At 45.1% G+C, this 14,687-nt stretch overlaps 1 protein-coding gene across 1 annotated transcript; it reads left to right on the top strand.

Annotated features, from left to right (window-relative positions):
• Window positions 1-778: 778 nt before the first annotated feature.
• On the top strand, window positions 779-11,873 carry stmn3 (stathmin-like 3). Its single transcript, XM_063215167.1, has 5 exons — window positions 779-1,015; window positions 5,334-5,429; window positions 6,709-6,887; window positions 9,356-9,547; window positions 10,737-11,873. The coding sequence occupies exons 1-5, from the start codon at window positions 997-999 to the stop codon at window positions 10,794-10,796; spliced, it is 546 nt and encodes a 181-aa protein (XP_063071237.1). The 5' UTR covers window positions 779-996; the 3' UTR covers window positions 10,797-11,873.
• Window positions 11,874-14,687: the final 2,814 nt, after the last annotated feature.

Genomic DNA, 14,687 nt, shown 5'->3' on the forward strand with positions numbered 1-14,687 from the left:
GGCCACGCCCTCCTAGTGACGCAACACTTTCTGCACTGCTTCTTGTCAGGCCAAGAGCAATGTAAATATTGTTTCTGATCTCCCAAAAGATTGGGAACTCCACCCACTTTGTCTGACACACCAGTCAACCAGTAGCAAACCTAGGGAGGCGGGTAAACCATACCGTTTGGGAAATGTTAACTGTTATGCTCTTGGTCAGACCAAGATTTGAAAGTTGATGATAATCAGGCTAAGAGTGCTGTAGAGGAGAGTGCTATGAGGTGCTATTGAACAATATTCCTGTTCTTAAATGTTGCCCTAATTTGCTTGTAAATCCGTTCTTTTGCAAACGTCTCCTGTCGTCACACACACACACACACACACACACACACACACACACACACACACACACACACACACACACACACACATGCACACACCATCTCTCTCGAGAGTGTGTCTCCTGTAGCCTGTCAATATGTTAGTGTATTTTGAAGTGACTGTGCAGGTCTTGTCCCTCCGCCCCACCCCAAATCCTATTGTTTCCTCTCTTCCTCTATGCATCTCTGCTGTCTCTCCATCCCTCTCCCTCCCTGCATCATTCTCCCTTCTCTCCCTCCCTCCCTCTCGTTCGCCTCCTCCAATAGTGAGCATCATCTCTGCAGCACGGAACAGCTACCCCCTCATCCTCCACCCCACTCCCCTCCCCATCATCCCCCCCTCCCTCTCCTCCCCATCGCCCCCTCTCCCTCATCCTCCTCCACCCTCCCCTTCCCTCACTCTGCCTCCTCCCGTCCCTCAGTTGCGTTCCTCCTCTCTGCCCGCTCCTCACTCTCACTCTCTCCCTCTCCACGGCAACGCGGCTTGCGGCTTCTCTCCTGTACCGTACTTAGCCAGCCTCAGCCTTCTCTGCCTCATCCACACAGCGAATATCTACCGTCTACCAATACCAGCGACCAGCGAACAGCTCCCAGCTCCCAGTAATCAGCTCCTACCGGTACCCATCATTTCTCCATCATGACTAGCACAATCTCAGGTAAGGTCATTCTCTTCCATTCTCTCTCTCTCCTCCTTATCTGGAATGAAGCTAGATCATGTGTGTTTCTTTTATGTGTTGTAAAGAAGAGTCATGCCTTGTTGGTTTTACTCATGCTGTCACTGGCTGGGTATAATGCGTAGAGGATTGTCACTCCCACGCCTAGCGCTAGTCACATTGCCCTGGCTGCAAGTGATGAATGACCTCCTGTTGGATTTACATCTCTCTCTCTCTCTCTCTCTCTCTCTCTCTCTCTCTCTCTCTCTCTCTCTCTCTCTCTCTCTCTCTCTCTCTCTCTCTCTCTCTCTCTCCACACACACACAGTCGGCACTCCTCCCTGTGTCTTCTAGTGCGGGGGATGACAATAATGTGGTAATGACGCACTCGTAATGAAGCACTGGAAGCAATATAAGGGAGCGTTTCCATTAGAGGTCATTGAGGGAAAGTGTAGAGCGTTGTGTGTTGTGTGAGTAAGTGATGCTCAGGCAGGTGACTGCATCACCATCCTCTTCATCCTGAACTCAAGCAGACAGGAAGTTTTCTGTCTGTCTGTCTTTCTTTCTTTCCCTTCATTCTTTCTCTCTTTCTGTCTTTCTTTTTCCGTCTGCCTTTCTCTCTCCTCTCCTCTGTCCTTCTGCTCTGCTCTCTCTCTCTCTCTCTCTCTCTCTCTCTCTCTCTCTCTCTCTCTCTCTCTCTCTCTCTCTCCCACTCTCCTCCTCCTCCTCCTCCTCTCTCCTCCTCCTCCTGCCTTTTATTTAATTATTTTTCTGGTACTGCGCTGCTGAGCTGATGCTGTATGCCTCAGTGGTCACGTGTGATGTACCAGGCAGTATGACTTGCTGCTTGGCCTGCTCACCACTGCAGCAGAGCCCACCAAGTTTACAACAAAAAAAAGGAAAAGAAGACGGAAGCGAAGCAGGCAGGTTCAATGGGAGGACAGTGCACCAGTGCGGTAAAATAAAGTGCCTGGTTTGGCTGCATCAGGCGGTTCAGATGCAGGTCCTCAGAGTTTTGGACAACAGTTCGCCGTCTGCCTTGTGCTTGCGTTGCGTTGCGAGCCTTGGGCTTGGCGTGCTCTGCTCTGCTTGCGTGCAGAGGAGTTTTTTGACAGAGGGGTGAACCGCGATGTTCTGCAGTTCCATTAATCATTCGCTACTCTGCTCCTCTCCTGCTGCTGCAGCAAGCGGCACTGCTGAGGAACAGACAGAGAAATCGACACCTCGCTTCCTCCCACTCATGCCACACAACTGCTAACACAGCTGTCATTATTCAGATTTTGTTGTTGTTGTTGTTTTGTTTCCATTATTTTTATTTTAAATTGGTCTAATTTTCATTTTGAGTATGGTGAGCCAAATCTGTTAAGGACTGATAGTTATGTCTCGAGAGGGCCTCTTTTTTTCATTATTCTGTATCTCGCCTATCTCCAGAAAGACTGCCAACCAGTCTCCATGCCAACAGACATGGGGGTAAAAGACAACCACAAGTAATGCAGTCCTAATGTGGTTGCCATCAAATAATGCCATAGTTAGAGTTAGAGGAAGAGGCAACGTGAACCTGTTGGCCTACATTGCAGGGCAGCCTTTTGTGTTTGATGTGGGCATGATGTGGCTGAGTGTGTGGGTTTGTGTCTGTGCAGCAGTCCCACTTATGATAATAATAATAATAATAATAATAATAATAATAATAATAATAATAATAATAATAATAATGACTTAGTTTTATATAGCGCCTTTTCAAGTAACCCAATGACACTTTACAAAAGGAGATGTGGCCAGGGAATAGAGGGGAGACGAGAGGAATCTGTGCATCTGTGCATGGTGGTGAAGTCAAGATGTCCCCATTAAGGATACAAATGATGTACTATCCTGTCATGCTTTAATCAGTGAATGTAAGGAAGATTGGCTTAACACAGAAGGCACTCAGAAGCTGATCATGTAAGCGCATTACTGTGCTGCTCTCACCAATATACGATTTACATTCACACAAGTCCCCAAGAAGGTTATCGATTGGGCTGATGACAGGAACTGCCTTTCGAGTCTGAGTGTTTATCTTTGTCCACTTGATATCTTTGATATCTTTGTTTATCTTTGTCCACTTCCTCACAAGAGAGACAGACACAGAAGACTTTACTAACTTAAAACCAAGTCTTTTTTTCAGGCATTTCCTTCAGCACTTCTTCTAAAAGAAAGAAAGGCCTGTTTTACAAGACCCAGGAAAGGCAGGAAGTCATTTAGGGCCCTGAATAATTTAGTGGATGCTCTGTGTGCTGTACTCTCTGGAAGACTGGCTTTGGTGCTCATTTAGACATCCAACCATCAAAGACGCCACAGCATGCCGGACATGCCACGGCCTGTGCCTAATCTCTGGATGTGATCGCGTAGACATTTCCGCATCTTTTTTTTCTGTCATGAATAAATTGTCAAGTATGCGCCGTACCTAACAATTCTTAATTATTTAAAATCATTGTATATGGGAGTGGGGGTGAATTATTGTATTTCAATGACTCTGTGTTTAACAATCACTACTTTTACATGATGATTTTAATTCCAAATTAATAGTTCCGAATTAAATAGTTCAGTTGAGTTTGCTTTGATCTTTCCTTTAATTCCGAATTAAGAGGTGTTTACATGACGTTTTCAAAGCAGAATTAAGATTTATTCAGAATTAAAGTCAGTTCATTCCGAATTAAATGTCTCATGTAAACGTAGCAAGTGTTCTGTTCTGTTTTATCTATAATAGGCTGTTACAGTAACACCAGTGTCTGTTTCATACAGTGCCAGATGGTGGCGTACTGTACTGTACTGTACTGTAGGTGGCGCTGTGAGTTAGCATGAGGTCATTTACCTCAGGGGAATACATGAAGTGTATACTGTCGGCAGGGAAGCTGACAGGGCGGGGCAAATGGGTAATTTGTCCCGGGCCCAGGTAGAGAGAGGGCCTAAAATTGGGTTTTCATTACATTGTAGGTATTGGATGAGGGGGCCCTTTCATATGACTTTGTCCTCGGTCCCAGCAAAAGCTGTCAGCGGCCCTGACTGTCGGTCACATTTTTTTCACTGTGCACTTTACATACAGGCAAAGTAACCATCCTCTGTGGTCATCACCATTCACCACTGCTCTGCCTCTCTGCCGGATGTAGTAGCCCAAGTAGGACTCATCTTATTGGTGGTGTGCAGAGAAGGCGACGGGGTTGGGGAGGGTGGATGTTCTTGGGAGGCTAAGGGGCCAGTTGTCCCGGACCCAAAGCAAGGGTGCCACAAAACTGAGTCTTCAATACAGTGTACTGTATGTATTGAGAGGGGGGCCCTTTCGGATGATTTTGTCCTGGGCCTGGAAAAAGCTTTTACTCATCATATCGGTAGTGTGAGTCCTGCGGAGTCAGCACGGATACTGGCCTCTGTGGGGTAATGAAATCACAGCTATTAGAGTAGACCAGAGGAGAGGAGAGGAGAGCCAAAGACCAGCTCTGCCACAGTACAGTACAGAAATACTCGCTTACACATGCAAACAAGCTCCCAGCTGCACAACCCATTATGGAGTAGGAAGCATATAGTAGCATCACATCTCTCTCTCTCTATCTTCTCCCTCCCTCCCTCTCTCTCTCTCTCTCTCTCTCTCTCTCTCTCTCTCTCTCTCTCTCTCTCTCTCCATCCCCAGTTTTGCTGGTGTGACCAAACCCCGAGTCCCTAGCAGCACAATGTCCTTCTTGACTTGGCATTCTAAAAATAATTCCGTGTTTGCATGCCCCTCCCCCTCCCCTCCCCTAGGCTCCGCCCACTCCCTCTGTTATTGCTGAGGTACACTCTGTGCCTGACTGAGACTTGGTGCTCAATAATAGATGACTCAGGTTATGTGAGGATGCTTGCCAGTGATTGGTGGATTTATATATGTGTAAGGCCTGGCTGCGTCTGCAGCCCTGGCAACAGGAAATGTTTTAATATGACCTCACTTCCTGTTGTTTTGTTCAATCCTCGGCGTGTTTGTTGTTGTAGGGTCATATCAAACGTACTTCAGACTAGGTGGCTCGTTTCCAAGTGTGTCTTCTGCATCCTTATCGTTGTTTACACATTCCTATGGCACTCCAGCCAGTTGTGCAAGGTTGACAAGAGATGATATGAGACAATGGGTTATTGATTGTATTGTTTAAGACTATTCACACTGTGCATATGCACACTCCAATCTTATTACACATCTTTATAAGCATGGTCTCTTTTCACTCTCTCTTTCTGTTTCTGTCTGTCTGTCTGTCTCTCTGTCTGTCTGTCTGTCTGTCTGTCTGTCTTTCTGGCTCTGTCTCTCTCTTTCTTTCTCTCTGCAGCCTACTCTGACAAGATCAGGGAGATGTCCCTGGTAAATCTCATCTGTTCCTGTTTCCACACACATCCTCACCCCAATACCATCATCCAGTATGAAGGTGAGAAGCACGCACGCACGCACGCACGCACGCACGCACGCACGCACACACACACACACACACACACACACACACACACACACACACACACACACACACACACACACACACACACACACACACACACACACACCATTATCCAGTATGAAGTTGAGACACAAACACACACACACACACACACACACACACACACACACACACACACACACACACACACACACACACACACACACACACACACACACACACACACACACACACACACACACACACACACACACACACACACACACACATCTAGTTGATCTCAATGCTGTGTCCTAGCATAATGCAACTGGTCCATGTGTGCGGGCATGCATTCAGTAGTAGAGTAGCACAGCTCTGTTGATCCCACAGCATACTGTCCAAGTGGGCTTAGTAAGGTTCCCTCCCACCTCTGCCCGACAAAAAACTCGTACATTTCAACAAGCCAATTGATCCCCTTTTTACATTACATTACATTACATTTGGTAGACGCTTTATAACCAAAGCGACTTATAAACAAGGACATAATCATAGCCAAAATCACTAGCAGAGACAAAGTGCACAGGACATATGCAGAACAACAAGATTCAAGATTAATTTTCTTCTAATTAATGGTGCTTTTCATTCAGTGTTCAGGGAAGATGTATTTTTCCCCAGGGCAGACTATTAAAAACTGGGACAATCAGCTAAGACTGGGTCAGGATGCAACACTAGGGCTTACTAACACGTTTTTCATGTTAGGGCAGACAATTCACTGTCATGCCAAATGCAATGTAATGTAATGCTTTGTCATGGTTGTGCCATGGCTGTTCTACCTGTGTGTGTGTGCATTTAGACATGGAGGTGACAATATTTCAGAGTACATTTATTTACTGTATTTTTATTTTTGTATCTACAACACTGTGGAGAGTCAAAGTACAGTCAAAGTACACGGTGGAGTCAAATTCTGCAGGTGGCCTTAGATATTTCGGATTAGCCTATACAGTATATGCCCAGATATTGGGTCGGCCGTGGTCAAATAATAATAATAACTTTATATAGTGGCTTTCAAGTAACCCAAGGTCGCTTTACAAAGGGTGATTGGGCAGGGGATTGATGGTTAGGGAGGTGGTCTTAAGCTCAGAGGGTTGCAGGTTCGAATCCCACCCATACCTCTCCCTACACCATGCATGGCTGAAGTGCCCTTGAGCAAGGCACCAAACTGTAAGACACTGTGGATAAACGTGTCAACTAAGTGTAATGTAATCTCATCTAGATATGGAGGTGAAGGCCCTGGACAAGCGTGCCTCGGGCCAGGCCTTTGAGGTGATCCTGAAGACCCCCACGGACCTGTCCCCCGACCGGCCTCAGAGCCTGGCCCTGCCCCCCCGCAAGAAGGACGTCTCCCTCACCGAGCTGCAGAAGAGGCAGGCGGCCGCCGAGGAGAGGAGGAAGGTAACTAACATGCAAGAAGTAGGAATATAGATATATAGGCAAATGTAGGAATATAGAAATATAGGCAAATAACATATGAGCTTTGGCATAGGGAATGCATTAACAGAGAAAAGCTCAAAAGGTTAACAAGCAATGAGTAAGTGCAGAACAGTTAATAAGCAATAAATCATACACAAGCAGATAATTGGAGTGCTTCTGGGTCTTCACCTTTTTCCTTGGTGCTCATCAGTGTAGGGGCTCACAAGTTTAGTCCAAGAAGAGATGTTCTGAGGCATTCAAGGTTGCGATTTTTTTGTACTCAGCCAAATAAAAAGTTTAAAAAAATCGCAACCTTGAGTGCCTCAGAACTTCTCTTCTTGGACTAAACAATAAATCATATTTAGACCGATACCAGACACCATTTGAGTAAGCTCCCTAAACTCCCGGTCATACGGCCAGATGTCTGGGGCTCAGCTAACCACAATACATCCTGGCCACTATCTGTCAGTAGGTGAAGTGTCACCCCAAATGGTAGGAGCAGGTCAGAATAGCCAATCATAAGTGAGGGGACACTTTCCTTAAAACCTTGCAGACACTGAGGGGGCAGAATGCACCTTCTCCAACCATATGACTGTTTCTTATAGAAAAGCTAACATATTTCCATATTCCTACAAATAGCAACAGTGTTCATGACACTATTCAGGGCCGCAGGCAGCTTTGACTGGGCCCAGGGTACGATCCTCTTATCCCCCAGCCCCTCTACCCTCTATGCTTAAAATGTTAGAGCGACCAAAGTCTTGGCCCTCCAGTGCAAGGACAACAAGCCCCTTAGTCAAAGTCAAAGTCAAAGTAAACGTTATTGTCCCAAAAAGGGAAATTCAAGTGGTCAGGGTGCTATACAAAGGTAGACGGGACTTAAGAACAAAATAAATACATAAAATGAGAGATAAATAAATACACCCCCTCCCCCATGCCTCTCTGACTCCTCCCAAACAGCTGATTGCTACAATACATCTCTCTCTCTCTCTCTCTCTCTCTCTCTCTCTCCCCCACTCACACCCACTCACACACACACACACACTCTCTCTCTCTCTCTCTGCCACTCTCTCCCACTCACACACACACACACACACACACACACACACACACACACACACACACACACACACACACACACACACACACACACACACACACACACACACACACACAGTGTCAAGTCCCTTGCTGGGAACTGTATCTTTCATTAAAAATTCTGATTGAAGAGGGAACAAATGACTTGCTGAACCTGGCTGTTCTTATTTTCCTTTTCAGCAGTCTCCCGTTACCGCATTGGCTAAACTGAAATCTGCTATGTAAAGGGTGGGTAGTGTCTCCCAGGATACTTTCAGCCTTGTGTAGTATGATGTCTTGAAAAAGCTGAGCAGCTGATGTTTGATGGCATCCAATTATTCTACTGGCTGTTTTAACAATGCGTTGCAGTTTATCCTGATCTTGTTTACGCATACTACCATAGACACAGACCAGACCAAAGGACAAGACACTCTGAAGTACAGACTTATAAAATCATCCCCCCAAGTCAACGGTCCTGATACTACTACCACTACTGCTACTACTACTGTGTGCATAGGATACAGTACCGTACTATGTGTGTATACTGTTTGACCCCTTGTGCACTGGTGTGTTGTGCCAGTAGGCGGAGGTGTTGAAGCAGCTGGTTACCATGACTACGTATATTTACTGTGTACCTACATAGTAGTAGAACTACATGGTGTATATGAATCAACCAATGCGCTGTCCGGGTATCTGCCCCCTTGCAATCCCAGGAGGCGGAGGTGTTGAAGCAGCTGGTTACCATGACCTACTGTACACCTACATAGTAGTAGAACTACATGGTGTATACAGGTTTTTTATTTTATAAACCCAGTGTTGTGAGGAGGGGCAAGATACTGCCAGCCAACCACGTGAGCTCATTTTTTGACCAACAGCGGTTTCCAACAATCAGAGGTTGAGTTGTGCGCAGCCAGGGTCGCACAGCCAGGGGAAAACAAAATTTGAGAACCCGTGTCAATCAACCAATGTGCTGTCGGGGTATCTCACCCCCCACCCCCCTTGTAGTCCCAGGAGGCGGAGGTGTTGAAGCAGCTTGTTACCATTACCTACTGTATACCTACGTAATAGTAGAACCTACTCACTTACTTACTTAACCCCATCACACCATTCGGTGCATAGGGCAGCAACAAAGTCTCTCCACTTCAATCTGTCTGTAGACAACTTCTCGATGGTCCGCCAACTTTGGTGCTGCTGCTAGTACATAGAACTACATAGTGATAATCAACCAACCAATGTTCTCCCCCCACCCCAAACCCCTTGCAGTCCCAGGAGGCGGAGGTGTTGAAATAGCTTGTTACATTACCAACTTTGTACCTACATAGTAGTACATAGAACTACATGGTGTATAATGTGCTGTCCGGGTATCTACCTTGCAGTCCCAGGAGGCGGAGGTGTTGAAGCAGCTGGCGGGTAAGAGGGAGCATGAGAAGCAGGTGCTCGTCAAGGCCCAGCAGGGCAACAACAGCTTCAGCCGCAAGACGGAGGAGAAGCTCAACACCAAGATGGAGCAGATCAAGGAGAACCGCAACGCGCACCTCAACGCACTCAAACAACGCCTACGCCAGAAGGTAACACACACGCACGCGCGCACACGCTGCACACACACACGCGCGCAACACACTCAAACAACGCCTACGCCAGAAGGTAACACACACGCGCGTGCGCACGCACACACGCGCACGTGCACGCACACACACACACACGCACGCCCACGCACACACACACGCATGCACACAGACACACACACACACACACACACACTCACACTGTCTGACTCTGGGCCTACGGTTTGAGTGCTACTGCGCACAGACTCAGGTGCACACACGTATGCGATGCCGTGGGCAGGGGGATAGGGAATGTAGGGAGGGAAAGCTGGGCGTTTCCCACTGGGCCCTCCGAGTCCGAACACACACACACACACATGCACTGCAATCACACGCACACGCACACACACACCTGACTGATCACAACAACAATCTGCATCAATCAGTGTCCCTCTACATCAATCATGCTATGACGTTCCCTCTTTTTTCAGATGAAATTGTGATCCAAAAAGAAGAACAATTGTTTTCAACCTGATCGATCGCCAGCCAATTAACATTTCCATTGTGTGTGTGTTTGTGTGTGTTTTTAATGATGAGCAGAAGCAGCCCATGTAGCATGTAGGCTACTGCAATTCAGAGGAAATGATAGAATGAATCAGGCACCAGAGCATGACTGGGCAAGTCACATTATAGGAGTGGAAATTATAGGTTTTGAAACTATGCCTGATCCACATCACATCATTGCTTTGTACAGAATACCTATCTTGAAGCTGCCATGATCTCAGCTTTCTATATAATCAATATGTTAGACTACTCTTGGCACTAATCCACTCCACAGCAGCAATAGTGTACATGCAGAGAGACTTTGGCAGAGCCAGGCTGCCATGCTACAAGATACAAGATATGTATTGGCATGTACTCATGAATTCAAGAAATCATAAGCAATGGAAAGTTTTGTGCTTAACAAAAAGGAATGTAGAAAATGTAGAAAAAGACTCTGCAGTTAAAAAAAAGCAGGTTGAAAAAAAAAAACGATGAAGAGAGAGGGAGGAGTTCTTGTGTGGTTCTTGTCAGTTAACCATCCTGATGGCTTGAGGGGAGAAGCTGATCTAACCAGCACTAAAATAATAATAAATAAATCAATAGTAAATAATTGCCATGATTTCCCTTTTCTTACTTTACTTTACGTTTCTTTTCTTTCCTCTACTCATAGGAGCTTCATGCCGCCGAGGTCCGCAAGAACAAGGAGCAGAACTCAGACCTGTCTGGTTAAACAGCCACTCTGGAGTCCACCCGTCTCTCATCTGTCCAATTTTTTTGTTTTTGTTTTTCTTTGTTCTGTTTGAGGATATGCTGCTTCGAAAGCCACTCTGTCTTAAAAAGGTCATCCGCGATTCCAACTCAGCTGTAGTTATTCTGCACATCATCATCACACAATAACATCATATCAGAAATCACTGACATGACATGTCCTTCACACACACAAGTCTGTAGCCCACACGCGCGCGAGCTTCTTCTGCACCAGTTCAATACAGTACAAGGAAGGAAGATGAAAATGAACACAGTTGTGTAACAGTATTCACACTCAGATCTCATCAACCCACCAAGTAAATTACACAGTGTTTGGAAACGATCCTGTTGACTGAAATCTTACAATAAACCACAACAGTATGACATGCAGGTATATTGCACACTCACACAAAAACACCGTACACCACAGTAATGCACAGCAGCGTGCTGTCAACTATACAACTATAGTAATAAGATTCATTTGGTATGTATTGCTTTAAGATTGTGTTAGCTTGTTTTGTTTGATTTGTATTGCAATTCCTTTACGTCACAGACAAGATTACAAGCACCCGATGTGTTATCTGTGTGACAAGTGCCAGACCTGTTTATATCAAGGAATCACACAGGCATTTATTCCAAAAAAATGAAAACATGGTGCATTTTCTTTGGAAAAGAAGATTGATTTTAACATTCTGACTTCCAAGAGATGTGCCAATCAACAGTCATATCCGATATTTTAAAAATATAATGTTGGTGCTTTTAACATATACTTGTTACTGAGGGCTGGCTATTCTCCTTGAAAAAAAAGACCATATGTCCAAGTAACACACCTGTCCTGTGCCAATACATAACAATAACAATGCCAACCTGCAGACTGTTGCTGGGCAAGCAATCAGAATGTAACTAACACGAGACACGTGTGTCAGAACACGCATTTTACAAATTGTCACTTTGAACACAGTGTTCTTGTCAATGTCCACCGGCTGCTTTTCTGAAATTGAGGTTGATGTATGATAATGATAATAATAATAATAAAAAATGGTTGTAATGTATATACCTACAATGTCTACTGTGTGGTGAAATCTTCTGTTGATATTTAGTATTATTGTAGTGTAATATGAAGTGTAGGAATATAGAAATAGATATAGGTAATAGGTAATAGGCGCAATGCGCTAAGCCCCCCACATTTGGGCTTGCATGCCCATGGGCACCCCGGTTCAAGTCCGGCCAGGGTTTCATTTCCCAATCCTCCCCCATCTCTCTCTCCCACTCTCTTCCTGTCAGCATCTCATACTGTCCTGTCAATAAAGGTATAAAAAAGCCCCAAAAAATATAATTTAAAAAAAGAAAGAAATTGGTATAGTTGTTATCCACGAGACACTGTGCAGCAGGAGGAAGTCTTTAGGCCTTTTTAATCCCTCTGTGCCATCATAAACATACAATACATTTAGGGGTGGGCATAGATTAATTTTTTTAATCTAGATTAATCTCACTGTAATTTTAAAATTAATCTAGATTAATCTAGATTAATCTATATCAAAATGGCTCATTCAGAAATGGCGCGCTAGCGAAATAATGCCGAAAAAACCCTTGGAGTTTCTTAAGACAGATGGCGCATTAGAACAGAGCTCATCTTTTTTTCCAAAATGCATCTCATCTTCAAAAAATGGTCATGTTGATACTTGGTGATGAAAAAAAACGCACTGCAATATGTCATAAGTGTGTCCAATAGGAAGCATTTACAGTTATAAGATACTGAGATTTCAAAATGAACGGCGCTTTAAGTTGTAGAGGCAAATACAGATAAATCTATCAAACATTTAGGCTATTTAAACAAAATGACCTCAACAATTCAGCATTTCTAATGGAGAGAGAGAGAGAGAGAGAGAGAGAGAGAGGGAGGGAGAGGCAGAGAGAGGGAGAGCGAGAGAGAGAGAGAGAGAGAGAGAGAGAGAGAGAGAGAGAGAATCTGCCACTGACTGTTAAAAAGAGCAGCGGCTCCTTTAAGAGAGGGAGGAGCTCTGCGCACAGTAAACCAAAGAGGCTTGAGACAAGAGGGCTTAAAGGATTTATCCGGAGTTGGAACAAATTTGCCTGTTTTTTGCATGTTTGGGATGAAATACAGTCACTCTAGAGCAAAATCAAGGCAAAAGGATGCGTTTTGAGAAAGTTTGATAATATCACGTTAGCCTCGTTAGCCATATCAGTTATGCAATATGAAAGATGCGGGCATCGTTTTTCGGCGGTTACACACATTTCAAAAACACAACATTTTAAAGTCTTGCACAGCTCAAAACAATGTCACACTTACCTCGTAATATGTTGAGGGTATCCACACATAAACCGAAGTGTCCAAAGTCCTTCATGTATTCTTGAAAGGTCTGCAGAATGTGTTTTGTGAAGCTACTACCTTGAGAATATCTAAATTACGGTCAAGACAACTATTTGACACTAAAGCCCACCAAGTAGATTGCCGAGTGCGTCGCACCATCAGCTATGATTATTTCCATAGCGAGTAACCACAGCTGATGGTGCGACACACTCGGCAATCTACTTGGTGGGCTTTAGTGTCAAATAGTTGTCTTGACCGTAATTTAGATATTCTCAAGGTAGTAGCTTCACAAAACACATTCTGCAGACCTTTCAAGAATACATGAAGGACTTTGGACACTTCGGTTTATGTGTGGATACCCTCAACATATTACGAGGTAAGTGTGACATTGTTTTGAGCTGTGCAAGACTTTAAAATGTTGTGTTTTTGAAATGTGTGTAACCGCCGAAAAACGATGCCCGCATCTTTCATATTGCATAGCTGATATGGCTAACGAGGCTAACGTGATATTATCAAACTTTCTCAAAACGCATCCTTTTGCCTTGATTTTGCTCTAGAGTGACTGTATTTCATCCCAAACATGCAAAAAACAGGCAAATTTGTTCCAACTCCGGATAAATCCTTTAAGGGCCGTACACACACGTCGCTGCTATTTACTCGCTACTTGCTCACTCGCCTACTTGCCACTCGCTCTGGGTGATTTTGTTTACTGGTTGTCATGGTTCCCGCTGTCCGCGCCAATAACGTCCGTACGAAACAAAATGTAGGCCTACGCTGTTTAACGTTGATCGTGTGCTGTGCACAACCATGCATATGAGCCTTTGATGGTGTACACTGTATGTATTTTCCTCAACACTTTTAACCAAAGTGTGATGGCGTGCAGAAGTTGGGTGGTCAGAACACCACAGGGGCAATGTCACCTGTCAATAATCTGTATTCTGCATTCCAATTGGTTACTCGCTTAACTCGCGTCGCTCGAAGATAAAATAAGTTTATCTCGGAACCCGCCCACATCGCATCGCTTGTACTGTCCTCGCCTACTCGCCAGCGAGACTCGGTGGAACACGTAGACATTCTATTGACTTCATCCGCTGAGCGAGTAACTAGCAGCGACGTGTGTGTACGGCCCTAGACTCACGTCATAACAGCGTAGTACGAAATTATGGCGAGGGGAGTACGGAAATGTTATTCACTGTGGAACAGGTCATAGGACTGCGTGAATGTCTGTCAGCTGTCCTTAATTACCCCCAGCAATTACTGCTGACCAACAGCTGCCGTTACTTGGCCACAAATTATCCATCATGGTGTCGCCCCCACTGACCATGTGCAAGGGAGTACGAAAATGGTATCCATCGCACCCACTGACCAATGACCATGCGCAAGGGAGTTCATTTTCCATCCACTCGTGTCCTCAGGCAACGCCCCCGTACTACACCGTGGCCAATGCATTCCCCGCCAAGAGATTGTTCTTTCTCTTGAGTTTCTTTGGTAAACTCAGCAGCTCTCAGCAGAGGCAGGCTACTGGATATGTAGAACCAACAG

This window comes from Engraulis encrasicolus, chromosome 14 (assembly GCF_034702125.1).
Source record: "Engraulis encrasicolus isolate BLACKSEA-1 chromosome 14, IST_EnEncr_1.0, whole genome shotgun sequence".
NCBI lineage: Eukaryota > Metazoa > Chordata > Actinopteri > Clupeiformes > Engraulidae > Engraulis > Engraulis encrasicolus.

What these genes read in the sequence shown, in the direction of transcription:
- stmn3 (XM_063215167.1), top strand. An exon ending in TACCATCATCCAGTATGAAG is followed by an intron (nt 5,430 to 6,708) that starts GTGAGAAGCACG and finishes AATCTCATCTAG; the next exon opens with ATATGGAGGTGAAGGCCCTG. An exon ending in CCGCCGAGGAGAGGAGGAAG is followed by an intron (nt 6,888 to 9,355) that starts GTAACTAACATG and finishes TCTACCTTGCAG; the next exon opens with TCCCAGGAGGCGGAGGTGTT.